The 14389-nt window shown below is 39.9% G+C and overlaps 1 protein-coding gene across 3 annotated transcripts in view; it reads right to left on the bottom strand.

The window, feature by feature from the left end:
- Nucleotides 1–641: 641 nt before the first annotated feature.
- CC2H3orf70 (chromosome C2 C3orf70 homolog) overlaps nt 642–14389 on the bottom strand; it is a 92870-nt gene continuing 79122 nt past the window's right edge. The window contains exons 2-3 of one of the 3 annotated variants that reach the window (XR_006207366.1): nt 4968–5607; nt 642–2514 (exon numbers count right to left, since the gene is read on the bottom strand). Coding sequence is in view for 1 of the 3 variants with exons in the window: in XM_042956039.1 (XP_042811973.1) it covers nt 5051–5607 (557 nt within the window). In the remaining 2 variants the exon portion in view is untranslated. Of the gene's footprint in view, nt 5608–14389 lie in introns of all 3 variants that reach the window. The other 2 variants (XR_006207367.1, XM_042956039.1) reach the window with 2 other exon arrangements.

Genomic DNA, 14389 nt, shown 5'->3' with positions numbered 1-14389 from the left:
GTGGAAAGCAGTAAGGTTGGGCTATAACTATTAATAATATTAACAATGGCATTATTACTATTACTGATAAATGAATTTACTTAGCGGTCCCTAGTGAAGTTACTTAATGAAATCCAGCCCACAAGCTGCTCTTTTCCAGGTGTGAATTAAAGAACTGAGCTTCTGGATTTGCCACTCTGAGGTCTGGACCCTGAGCCTGGGTGACAAAGTGCACCGCCTGGGACCTGTGGGTAGAAGTGTCTCACACGGCACATATAAACGACATGCAAGCCTGTAGCTGTGTGTGAAATAAAGACCATGGGGGAACGTAAGTTTTATTTGCATAAACCTCATGTGGCTGATAACAAAGTTCCTATTACAAAGTGTTCTGGGAGTCGTTGTGAGCAGTTGACCATGAGTGCCTATTATGGATAATAACACTTACCTGCACTTCATAGTTTTTATAAAGTCTAAGTGTGATAATGATGTAAACTGCTTATTTCTTAGCAAAAACTAAGCACTCAGTATACAAGTTTCATGTTTTATAAATGCGGGTTGTTTTCTTTAGTTCACAATGTTATCTGAATCAGACAGAACCTCTCCAAAGGAGAAAGTGAGGGGGAGAGAATATTCCAGACTCCAAAATATCAGATTTGTGCTGGTACAAAAGAAAAAAATTACATTTATTTTACAAGGTAAGTATTTTCCTAAAGTATTATACATAGAGGAAACTTGAGCTGTCTTTAGGAAAACAGAATATAATTTTAGGAAATTACAGAGGGGTCAACATTGTGCTTAAAACTTTGAAATAGGTGAAAAAATTAGCACAGTAAGTGAATATTGCAAGGTATGAACAGCCTTAAAAAGTGTATGTGGACACGACGATACAGAAGCTCAATATTAAAGCCTCTAGTGATGATCTGCTTTCAGAATTGTTCATACTATGAAGAGAGCACTGCTTCAATCTTAACAGAAGAAGGAACTCAAAGCACTAACAGAAGCATGGCCCTTTCACAGTAGTCAACTCTCCAGTCTCTAGAGTAATGAAAGGGAGCAGTGACGTAACATTTTTAAAAGGTAATCCCAAAATTAATTTTGAGACGTGCCCTCGTAATTATGTTTGGATGTGAGAAATACCGACATCCCTGGAGTTCATGGCACTGAGACAGTGAGGACTCCCACCTCCTTCCCCTCTCCTCCCCTGTGGGAACAGACACAATCCCAGACTATTCAGACAAACCTAAAATGCAACTGTCCTCCTCAATTCTGGCCCTCACCTCCTGTGGAGAGGGGATAGGAAAGAAAACTGTTAAAATGTTGTTTCCCTCATGTGAAAGGCCAAAACATGTCAATACAATTTTGCAAACAAGATGGAATAATCAAGAGCTGACACATAAATATTAGTTTAATTTGTGCTTTCCCCTGACCCCCTGCCTAATAGTATTTATACCGCCAAAACCTATCTGGGTATTTTGGCAGTTTTCTAAAATAGGTTGTGTCCTATACCCAAATAGAGAAATTTGTATAAAATGAGTTTGTCCTGATTAGTCTCAAAAGAACTGCTTCAAATAGGCCAGGAAGTAGAGGTTAAAAAATAAAAGCACCAGCCCCACAACAGTATCGAATCTGAGATCAAATCCAAAAGGTACTTGAGGACAACGACTTCACCGTTTTGTTTTAGTCTGGGTGGTTTATTTGGTTTTATTTTGTATTGTATTACCTTGAAGTACAAGTCGTCCTTTCCCAGGAAAGCAACCGTTTTTCTTCATGGGTTTCCTCAGATTCTTACTTCAAATCTTAAAAATTACAAGGTAAAAAATACCTAGGTTTGATTGTAGAAGCCTCATTTGTTAATGTACCAAATCGTTATAACCACAAAAGCATTTTAATTGCTTTGTCATTTCTCAGAAGAGTTAGAATATCTGAAACTGGAAAATTCCAAAGTAAGTCTTGGTTAGGTAATAAAGCCGAATTCCATACAGCACTTCTTTTGCATCTTCCACCCTAACAGCTCTTACATCAACTTTCAGGAAGTGGGAATGGTGCCAGGCTTCCATAAAAGCCCCCAAAGCACTTTCTCCATCCACACAGCCCACCCCTTCACTCCAAGTGAACTACCAGGTTCAAATTATTAAGTTTTAGTACCTGTCAACGTACAAGTATCAACCCAAAGACTATTTAACATGACTGTGTTCGATGTCTATAATACACATTGCAGTCTAAACATTTTCTAAAGTGCCTATAAATATGCTTATACAAATGAGCAATATAATATCAGATTTACACAGAAACTCTTTTATATAATATATAACAGATAGGCCTAGAATTTAAGTTGTAAATACCCATTTTCATATCCTTATCAGTTGTTTTTGGAATGCAAGCATTAAGAAACAATTCTGGTTCAATCATGTATGATTTTCAGAGAATTATTAACAGTGCTATGACAAAGAAACCCTTGCTTGTGCTTGTTTAGAAAAGGCTATTTTGAGATCCAGGAGCATCTGATATTTAGAATCCAATGGAACATCTTCAATTCTATAAAAGAGTAGTAAGTGAAGCTTAGTGAATTTTTAATTATAAAGAGATTGTGCAAATATTTAAAGTGATTATCAACCATTATTAAATCCAAAAATTTCATTAAAATCATGGGTAACCTGAATGGCAGTTCAGGAGTTTAAAAAACAGGAACCTAGGCAAAAGTCATAGATATTACAGATGAAGGCCCCAACCCTGACACAGCCAGCTTCAGAAACATGGCCCTGTGACCACGTATTTCCACAGCTTTGGAGACCTGGTGGTTGACTCTGATCAGTTTAATGAACAGGAATGTGAGCCCAGAGTACAGAACTGATAAAATGGTAAGGAGAAAGGAGACCCTCCATATGCCCACCCAGGGGCTTCACTGAGCTCAACCACAGGGTAGGTGCAGACAGGACCCTGGGGTCGCTGCTTGGATCCTGAGTACACAGTGGCTGGCTACACTGCTCGGCTCACGGGATTTGGGCTTCCATGCCTGCCTTCAGCTGGCTAGTAAATCATGGGAGGCACTGAGAACCTCAGACAGGCTCATCAGATGTCTGTCCCTAAGCCATCAGGCCGGGGAAGGCCCTCTTTGCACCCCTCCTCCACCTGCCCTTTCCTGGAGCCTGCTGTTCCTGGAGCTCCTCTCACCACCTTACTGGTCTGACTTGTTGAGTCTTTACATTTCAGTCAGTGGGAACTTTATCCTGCATTCTCATCTAGCACAGGAAGCTTTAACTGCCACTGCTTTCAAAGGAATAAGTGTACTCTGTTTTCTAAACCCTAGCGCTGTTTTGGGCACCTAGACCTAACAAAGTGTTCTAGCCAATCACTTGAACTACATGTACAACCAAGACAGCAGACTCTGCCTAGAGTGATTTGTGAAGGATGCCAAATGGAGGCTTCAGGGTGGAACACAACAGGCCTCGTCTTATTTCTTAAAATACAAACTAATGTGACACAGAAGAGATGTGCCAAAATCCGGACAGAGCACGAGATAGTGCCACGAGAGCATGCTTACAGAAAGTGAGGGCATAAGAAGTATTTCTCAACCTCCAAACTTTGGCAGGTGTATCAGGCTGTATTTTAAACTTCCTGAACTCTTAACTACGCCTCACAGAGAGGAGACGTGGAGAAATGGCAGATAAGCAACTTACACAATAACACCTTGTATAAATGGAAATTAGGAGAATTCAGAAGAGAGCTAAGTAAGAAAGAATTATTCTCTATTTTGTGTGTGTGAGAAAAGAGAACATGTACAACAGACAATGAATATTACTGTAGTAAAGTGAATGAATATTACACAAAATATCTTCTGACTTAGCAGCAAACTATTTCAACTGCTTTTGCATTTGCATAAAAAATTCATGCATCAGACTGAATTCTAATCCATTTCTCACCTAAGCCATTCTAATGCTTCATACAACCAAATGAAGCAGAATTAATCAAACCTATTAGATTCATTCCTAATCCCTAAAGGACTGCTGTGTTTAGCATTTCCATGCTAACTAAAACTATTGATTTTTTTCTTAAGACGTCAGATGTGGCTGCCTCCTAAATATAATACCTATATAACTTCCTAAAAGTTTTCCCCAGATGTGAAGAACAATTAAGAAAAATGGGGAAATGTTGAGGAATCCACCCAAGAGGCCAGCTCAAACGTGGCAACATGTTCTCCAGCTGCATGCCAAGTATTCTCCTTCCCCTGGGTTTCCAGAGCATTCTGGGTACCATTACCCGCATGTGTTAGCACAGCCCTCTGCTGGACTGTGGGCCCCTTCCTGTAGGAGTCAGGTGTTACTCAGTCTGCATCCCACTGTGCACCCTGCAGAGCGTAGGCACGCAGCTAAAGGTGGATTGAACATGAAACTGAAGGCGTCATCTCTTCTTAAATGAAGGTCTGGCTCTGCCCCAGATCACGCAGGGTATGCAGACACTAGCCATAACTAGGGGCTGAGCGAACCTCCAGTAACCTCCCAGAAATAAACTGAGGCAACAGGGGCCCAGACCCATGCAGGTGGTGAGAAGAGAAAAGAGACAGAATGGCATCTACAGTGCACACTCTGTTCCCCGCTCCTGAGCTGATTCCCATAGGAGACTAGCAGGGTAGGGGTGCCTGTGGGCACACCAAAAGGAATGCCAAGAGGGGTGTGTGTGTGTGTGTGTGTGTGTGTGTGTGTGTGTGTGTGTGTCAAGAACTGGCTATGTAGAAAATACTGTCTCCTTCGCTGTGGGTAGCTCCTCAACCTGATCCATGATAATCATCACTTCACTGCTTTCAGAGTTCCCAGTGAAATTAAGGCTGGGTCACAATTCATGACACCAGATGCTACATAGAAAATAAGTCAAGATACAAAAGAAAACCATTTATAAGAAAAAGAAGGTCTTAGTTCTAAGACTAATTTAAGAGTGAAGCTAATCAGCAGACCACTGAACCACTATGGTTGTCAGAGAGGGGTAGAAAATACCAACTGCAGTGGAAAAAGGATCCATCAGACCAAAGTACAAAAGCTCAGCATGGATCAGAGGCCGTGGCTTCCTGCTTGGACTCTCACACGGTGGTTTCTATTGTTTCAATCACTTCCAGATCTGACTGTGAAGGGGAGAGAAGGGTGCACTCATCCGGTTCCCAGCTGCTCTCCGGACTGTAATCTTCCTCTGAACTCAGTTCTGCTCCTTCTTCTGTGTCCTCATCACATGATTCCACATAGTGAGCCCCAATGGCATTGATCCCAGAGTCCTCAGAACTTGAGGGAGAAGAGCAGTGATCTATTTTTGGTGTACTGCTCTCTCTTGAAATTAAGGCATCATGTGCAGAGACCTCCTCAGGGCTCATCTTGTGGGAATGTGGTGCCGGCTGCTTCTGCACGTAACACATCTTCCCATTAATACATTTAACCTGATAGTTGTCGATAAAGAGGTCTGAGATCATACAGTACCTTGGTGAATCAGGGGGGAGGGGTGGTTGGAAGACAGATGCAAATTTCAAAAAGTGTTCAGTGAGTGAGACTGAGATCTGAATGGTGTTTGTGGGTTCCCGAGGCTTTGCAGGAATCTCAGTGCTTGGAAGCTGCTCCACAGGGGTCATAGGCTGATACACATACTTGCCTGTGAGGAACACAAAAAAAAGTGGTTGAAATCTAAGAGTATTACACAAAGTACATTAACACAGTTATAATGGTTTCCTTCTGAGGATTCAGAATGTTTTTAAAAATATTTCACCATCAAAAGAAACCAGTAATAGAATCATTCTACATTGTTATAATCAATGAAAAATACAGCATGATACATAATAACATCATGGTATTTCCATCTAAGAAAACTCACACACTACACATTTTAATTTATATTGATGTCTTTCTAGTACTTCTGAAGTGGGTATATACTAAAATTCTTGTTTTAACAACAGTCTTAAATGATTTATCCCTTACACTAGAATAAAGAAAGCCCACAATATATGTATTGTAAGTATGTATGGTAAAAACACACTGTAAAATAGCATACTATAAAATTATAATTCCATTTTATTTTTAATAGTTATATGCTAATATATATACTAATACATACATTTAAAAACTGGAGAAATATATACCAATTTATTATCAGGATTACAGAAGACTTTCACATTTTAGGTTTCTGTTTTAATCGGAATACATATACACATGCGTATTTAACAGGTAATGGCCTACAGGACTGTCCCAGCCACTGGCAAGGGCTGGGGTAAGGTATAAGGTGGGAAATGATCTCGTTCAAGGCCCAAGTGCATCAATGGCCTAATTAGGAGATGTTTTCCCTGACACCAGCTCCCCTGGTACTAAGCAGCCCAGGCCAAGCAGAAACAAAGGCACAGGTGGTGTAGGGGGTAACCTACCAAGTGTTTCTAGGAAACCAAGAAGCTTATCTCCACACCTTCCCCTCTGCTCTGAGCAGGGCTTCACACAGCACACCTAGAAGTGCAACCTAAACAGATCTTGTCTTAATGTGTGTCTTTCTTTGTTCTTTCACTTCACTCAACATTTGCAAAGCCAGGATCCTGTGTACCAAGTGCTAAGGAAACAGAGATAGAGATGGAAATTATCCAGTCTGTAAATCTAAAATGATTTCAATATAGAAATCTGGAAGTAAAAAAAAAAAATCCTGAAAAACTCAGAAACAGTGGCCACAACTGTAGGCACCATCTTGGGTTTCTCCTAATGCAGTTGAGTATCAACCAGTCCATACTGTATCTTCAGCACATAATTATGACAGGGCTTTTTAACCTAATGGCACTATTGCCATTTTGGACCAGACGATTCTTTGTTGTAGGGGGCTGTCCTATGCACCGTATGATGTTTAGCAGCATCCGTGGCCTCTACCCACTAGAAGCCAGGAGCACCTCCTCCACAGGTATGACAAAACTGTTCCCAGACATTATCATAGACCCCTAAGGGTCAGAATCGCCCCGGCTGAGAACTACTGATTTATGATCCCGTCATGAGCATCTCTTTGCAAGCAATTCACTCATTGTGCATGCACCTGGCTCCTGTTTATTTCTCGGTCAGACTGGAAATTCTAGGACAGAAATCACATTTGTATGGAAAATTACCTTAGATTTTTTAACAATTTATTTAGGCCATGGAAGAAAAGCAATTTAAGATCAGAAAAGCAAACTAGGCCATAAATAGTACAACATCAGCAATCTATTAAGATCAATCAACTTGCCTATATTTTTTTATTTCTGGTTCCTGACTCTTGTACAAAAGTGTAGGCTTAGATGCTATAATTTCATTGTAACTAAATTACTCAAAAATATATTCAGTTTCATTCTGGAGTAACACATGGAAAAGGTACATTTAAAACTGTTAGTCCTTTGGGTTCCTAGGTCTGCTTCAAAGCATGGACATGTATCATGTAAACCCTAAATGGTCTGATAAAAACAGAGGTGAGAGGAATCCGTCACACCTGCCTGGGGGAGTAGGTTTCAAATATGCCAGTATCTTTATTTCTCTGTTATCTGTAAGGAAGTACAGTATTATTTCTTTCAAGAAAAGTTCAAATCACTAGAGTTTGGTATAGTAGGACCTCTGCATCCAAGCATCACTGGTGTTATCAGCTGAAGGGGCAAAGAAGGCAGAACTTCAAACCTCCCCTCTAATCTTCCAGTCCCTTATATTCACAGTGGTGAATTAATCATCTGGAATGGACATTGGTCTTTTCTATTCTTAGTTAGTGGACTGGTGGTTACTGAGTTCAGGAGGCTATGGATGACAGGCACTCAAGAAATGCCTTTTGCAAAATGCTGATTAAGTTTCTGGCCCAAGTGACCTCTGGTTTAGTTATCCACTTGTCACAACTGTAGAAGTTCCTGAAAATTCTTTCTCAGACTCACAGGGATCAGGGTTTTATTTAGTTCAAAGAAGGAGGAACTCCATGAAGACTGACTGTGGAACTTTTGTAACCACCCTGTCCTACTCTCATTTGCCCTCGACCCACCCTCCTTTCTCTTCTCCTCCTTTCTGCTTCTTCATAATTTCTTTGCTCTTTCTCTTCATCTCAGTTCTTCCACCTCTTCCTTTCTCTAACCCTGTCTTCTCGAAAACTGTTTTTCTTCCTTGAAGTGTAGTAGAAGAAAGGGAAATGCAGCTGGCAGACAAAGTATGCAGAATACTGTATTCTACACTTCATTTGCTTCTATAAGTTGTACTTGTTAAATATGCTTACTCTGAGTTAGGTGACAGCCCATTTATCTGGTGATATGGGGACACAGATGCAAAGAGGAAGGCAGAGAAGAAAAATAGCAGAGGCAGCCAGATGAGAAACTAAGTTTAGTAAACATCTTTCAAACATCAATTAATTATATAAAACTATATTGTTTAATTTTCTTATAAATACATAACAGGAGAAATCAAGGATTTAGTTTTGTAAAGAGTCCAGAGGGGTTTGTACTTTGCACCATTCCCCAGTAACTTCTGCCCTGTGGCTTACTATACTGTGAATCTATGTTTGTAATGATAGCCCCAAAGCATCACAAGATCCTGAATTATCAGAGAAATTCAATTATGTCTGCTACACTGTACTTACCAAGGGAATAAAATGAACTAACACACTACAATACCATGGACAAAGGGTGGGGGGGGGGGGGGGTCCTGGCCAAAACTCCACAACCACTATACTTTATTCTCTGAACAGTCCTTTTAATTAAGAGTTTACTATGTTATTTAAAGAAATAAGTACTGGCAGGCACCTTGATGGCTCAGTTGGTTAAATGTCCAGCTTTAGCTCAGGTCATGATCTCATGGCTCGTAAGTTCGGTCCCCACATCAGGCTCTGTGCTGACAGCTCAGAGCCTGGAACCTGCTTCAGATTCTGTGTCTCCCTCTCTCTCTGCCCCTCCCCTGCTCACACTCTATCTCTCCCTCTCTCTCAAAAATAAATAAACTTTTAAAAACAAAAAAAGAAAGAAGTAGATGAGAACTTTTAAAAGTTAAATCTCTAAAAGGAAAAGATACTCAGAGATAGACAGGGCTTGAAGTAGAAAGTAGAGGGAGAATAAAAGAAAAATCTAGATATAATATAATCCAGCAATCCTACTTCTGCGCATATACTCAAATGAAAGCAAGGTCTCAAAGAGACAGCAGTTGCATAACCATGTTCATAGCAGCATTATTTACAGTAGCCAAAAGGAGAAAGCAACCCAACTGTGTATTGACAGATCAATGAACGGAAAAACAAGATGTGGGATATACATACAACGGAATACTATCCAGCCTTAGAGAGTAAGGAAATCCAGGGTACAACATGGATGAACCTTGAAGCTATTACGCTAAGTGAAATAAGCCAGTCACAAAAAGACAAATACTGTATGGTATCACTTATATAAGCCACCTAATTTAATCAAATCATATAGGCAGAACACAGAGTAGTGATTGTCACGGGCCAGTAGATAAAAGAAACAGGAAGCTGTTTAATGGGTACAGAGTTTCAGTTTTGCAGGATGAAAACAGTTCTGGAGATGGATAGTGGTGATGGTTGTACAACAATATGAATGTAGTTGATACCACAGACCTGAACACTTTAAAACAGTTATGATGGTATATTTTATGTATATTTTAACATAATTTTTAATAGTATAATTAGTATAATTCATTATATGGAGGGGAAACTCCATATGATCCAGAATATGTAAAGAATTCTTACAACTCAGTAACAAAAAACAAGCAGCCCAATTTTAAAAAGCAGTGAAGCTATGCAAGAGCAACACCAGGAATCCTTGTCGTGATGGAAATGCTCTGTAATTTGACTACATCACTATCAGTATCTTGGTTATGACAATGAACTACTGTTTTGCAACTACAGTTGTCACTAGGGGAAAGTAGGTAAAGGATACATGGAATCTCTGTATTATTTGTAAAACTACATCTGAATCTCAATTTTTTCAAACTAAAAAATATAATTCAAAACAACAGGGAAAAATCACTATAGAAGTGATGTTGTACCCTTTCTGGTGCATTATTTATCAGGAGGTAACATGCTGTGGCTCCATCTCATATTAACTTTGAACACTTGTTTAATGTGGTATCTGTCCAGGTTTCTCCACTGAAGAGTTAGTATTTTTCCCAACAGTTATTTCCTATTTCCATCATTACTCCTATATTTATTAATAGAATTCCATGTTAAGCAATTCCCCTTTATTTTTTCAATTATTTAAATTAAATATGATTCACAGCTATTTATTTTGTTCTATGGATTGTAATCCATTACTATCATATTTACTTTGCTCCTCAAATTGTCCCATATTTAACTGCTGGCAGCTCCTTCAAGTTAGCACCTGAGTCCTTTCAACGTGCCCCCATCATCCTTTTTTGAAGACTTCCATGCTTTCTGGCACCATAGATGTTACTGGCTTATCTGGTACTCCCCTGCCCCAGTCCAGGAATCAGTCATTTCTCCAAGGAGCCCTAGTCCTTCACTTACGAACTTAAACACATTCTTAAGTTTGTTCTCAAAATATTCCCATGAAGCAGAGTCTTTGCTTGCTAATGACTCATTCCATCACTCACTAAACTCATCCAGAGGAAAGTGAATACTAAATCTCATTACAGTACTTAATTCCCATTAAAAATAATATAAAAAATTAATGTCACAAACCCATTAATTTATCTGGAATATTTTTCAAGGGAGCTGAAATCACTTTCTTAATAATGAAATAGACTATACAACAGCAAGATTAAAAAAAAAAAAAACAGTTGTGATCTGTAAGTGAAAAATAAATTTCATACATCTCGTTTCTTTTTGGGAACCTGGCCCAACACCTTCAGCTATTTCTCAACCAAGGACTGATCAAAACCACTACATAAGTAACTTCTAGTATTCTTTAGGAGTCTGAGTTCATAACTTTCCTTATCATTCTTCCCCTTTGGTGTTTAGCAATAATATATAGTACATACTTAAAAAAATTTTTTTTAATGTTTATTCATTTTTGAGACAGAGAGAGACAGAGCATGAATGGGGGAAGGTCAGAGAGAGAGGGAGACACAGAATCTGAAACAGGCTCCAGGCTCTAAGCTGTCAGCACAGAGCCCGACGCGGGGCTCGAACTCACGGACCATGAGATCATGACCTGAGCCAAAGTCGGACGCCCAACCAACTGAGCCACCCAGGCGCCCCAATACATACTTTTTAAACAATGCCTCGATGAGACACTAAAAAAGATTTATGTTCTCATCCTAGTTCTTCGGTTTAAAAAAAAAAAATGGAAGAAGAAACGGAAGACTTACTTTTTCAACATCACATAACACAACAGAAGTCAGTTCTAAGACCCAAGCCTTGTGACATCTGTGTTCTTTATGAGGGCACTCATTACTTCATTAATAAGGTTTAGATAATGCTCTTATTAGCTTATACTGTTGTTCTCTACCATTAACTACAGCTAATATTCCAATTTGTAACAGCAGATTGGGGCGCCTGGGTGGTTCAGTCGGTTAAGCGTCCGACTTTGGCTCAGGTCATGATCTCAAGTCCGTGAGTTCGAGCCCCACATCAGGCTCTGTGCTGACAGCTCAGAGCCTGGAGCCTGCTTCAGATTCTGTGTCTCCCTCTCTCTCTGCCACTCCCTTGCTCATGCTCTGTCTCTATCTCAAAAATAAACATTAAAAAAAATTAAAAAAATAAATAAACAGCAGATCTATTTCCTTGAAGGAGTTTCTTTCATTTGGTTCTAGAGCGCAAAGGGAAGAGAAAAATAAAACCCCAGTAAATGTAAAAAATAATTTATATGCCCTGTTAAGCTACTGTATGCACTTTGTTAAACTATGTTTTAAAGAACAGTTGTGCATTTTGATTCTTAAAAAAGATCCTTTGGGAGGGAAATGAGCTTTTTGCTTTTACAGATAGTTTTATGACTATTAAATGTGTGTCCCCTTGACACATGAAGTACACTGCTCTCAGGGAATGCAAAGTAATTTTAAAATTAGCCTAAGCAAAACATAATTAGAAAGGTAAATCTAGTGAAAAAAAAATTGAGTGGCCTAAGGGAAATTGCATCCACAGTTCAGTTCTTTGATTTTATATAGTGAATCACAATTATGTTTATTTTATTCCCAAGGGCATTCATTACACTGAAAGTAATGTTAAATATCCTTATTCAGCTATTTCTGCAATATACATTTACTAAGTTGAGCAGCATATCACAAACTAAAAACAAAGGAACATATTTATTATAACCAACATTTTTTGTGGCCTTACCTTGTACCTTGCTCCACTGGCAGTCAATGTATCATATTTTTGTTTTACTTTATTTTTCTTAAGTAGGCATCACGCCCAGCACAGAGCCTACTGCAGGGCTTACACTCAAGCCTGAGATCAAGACCTGAGCTAAGATCGAGAATCAGATGCTTAAGGTGCTGGGTGGCTCAATCTGTTAAGTGTCCGACTCTTGACTTCAGCTCAGGTCATGATCTCACAGTTTGTGAATTTGAGCCCTGTGTCGGACTCTGCACTGACAGTGCAGAGCCTGCTTGGGATTCTCTCTCTTCCTCTCTGACCCTCCCCCACCAAATAAATAAACTTTAAAAAAAAAAAAAAAAAAGGAGTCAAGGGGCACCTGGGTGGCTCAGTCAGTTAAGTGTCTGACTTCAGCTCAGGTCATGATCTTGTGGTTCATCAGTTCAAGCCCCACGTCAGGCTCTGCACTAATAGCTCAGAGCCTGGAGCCTGCTTCCAATTTTGTGTCTCCCTCTCTCTCTGACCCTGTCCCCTCATGCACTGTCTCTCTCTCAAAAATAAAGAAACATCAAAAAAATTTAAAAAAAAGTCAGACGTTTAACCTAGTGAGCCACCAGGTGCCCCTACCATGTATTTGTACTTCAATCGAGGAGAACACTGAAGTTCATATACTGCCCAATATGTTAAAGTCCCCAATGAGAACTTTATGCAAGATCGTAGTTTCTTCATTCTTCAAACTACATAACCTTTAGTGCAATGGAACTTATTAATGTGAAACAAAACCCTAGTGAGACGGAATACCAGAGGCATGAATTATTTATTCATTTAACAAACATTTATTGAATATCTACCAAGTTCATACCGCTAAATCAGGTGCTACAGGGAAATAAAAAGAAATACAACATGTAGTGATGCTTCAAGAAGTTTCCAAACTAGGGTAGAAGATAAAAAGTAAAATGAAATCAATAACTGAGTAAAACTGTAAGAATATACAAGGGCATTCACCGAGCACCAGAATAGGATTGCAGGCTTCACTGAAGGAATTTATACGGCTAGTAAAAGATACGGACCTGTGGAGTAGCACATAGAACTGCTCCAGACCAGTTGCAGAGCTGGAAGGATCAGTTGGCACTGGAGGTTCACAGAGTCTACCTTTTAAAAGCTTTAACTCAGTGTCTGGCACACTGTAAACATTCTATTACTGGTGTTACTTACAGAAGGCAGGGGCTGCCTACCAGTCTCTAAGCCACTCTACTGGCTTTTCAGATTGCTATGTGGCCAAGCCCTGCAAAGCCCATAACCACCCCTAGTCCTCAGTTTCTACAACTCTTTGAATGCACCCAGTTTCCTGATTCAGTTTAGCCTGTAAACTTCTCTCTGACCACAGCTGTCTGCCACCCTACCTTCATCACCTACCCTACAAACCCTACAATCCACTTTTACATATGCTTTCACTTCTCCCTCAAACTAGTATTTACTGAGCCTCACTTGTGTGCCAGGCCTTAAATTAGGGGTCAGGGGGTTAAAATAGCAAGAAGAGGGACCACATCCCTGCCCTTATGGAAGGAATATGTATATTTGAACATACAATTACAAACCATAGAAAGTGATAGACAAAAGCGATAGAAAAAGCAAAATTAGTGATTAGCAATTACATGTGGGATGCATGATTTGGACCAGGGGAGGGAGGAGGGGAGGGTGGTGTCAGGCAAGCCATCCTTGAGATGACCATACATAGTAATGCCCCCTCAGGACTGAGTGGGGGTTACCAGGCAAAGAAGGAGAAGAGCCAGAGTGGCTGAAGCATGATGAATAAGAGGGGGCCAGACCATGTAAGGCCCTAGAGACCATGTTAAAGATTGGGGATTTTATCCTGCACGCTAGAAAGACACCGCACAGCTTTAAGGAGAGAGTAATGTGACCAGCTTTGCCTTTCTACTCACTTCCATTTCTATCTGCTCCTCTCACAGTTTGGCACAAAGCTAATCCAAAGCACTCAACAGACTTAACAATTAAGCTACCATCTTCTCTCCCAGTTTCACACTCAGATCTGGACTTCAGTCAAATAAGTGGGAGAAGAACTGGAGGAGGTAGAAGAAATACCACTTAGCAGCTGGTACTGCGCAGGAGCCCTTTACCAACAGACTTCTACAATCCACAGTGCTCTGAGCCACACTTCTGACACCTT

Source organism: Panthera leo, chromosome C2 (assembly GCF_018350215.1).
Source record: "Panthera leo isolate Ple1 chromosome C2, P.leo_Ple1_pat1.1, whole genome shotgun sequence".
In the NCBI taxonomy this organism is placed as follows: Eukaryota; Metazoa; Chordata; class Mammalia; order Carnivora; family Felidae; genus Panthera; species Panthera leo.
The sequence above is the reverse complement of the archived record's forward strand: the minus strand, read 5'-3'. Positions and strand labels throughout refer to the sequence as shown.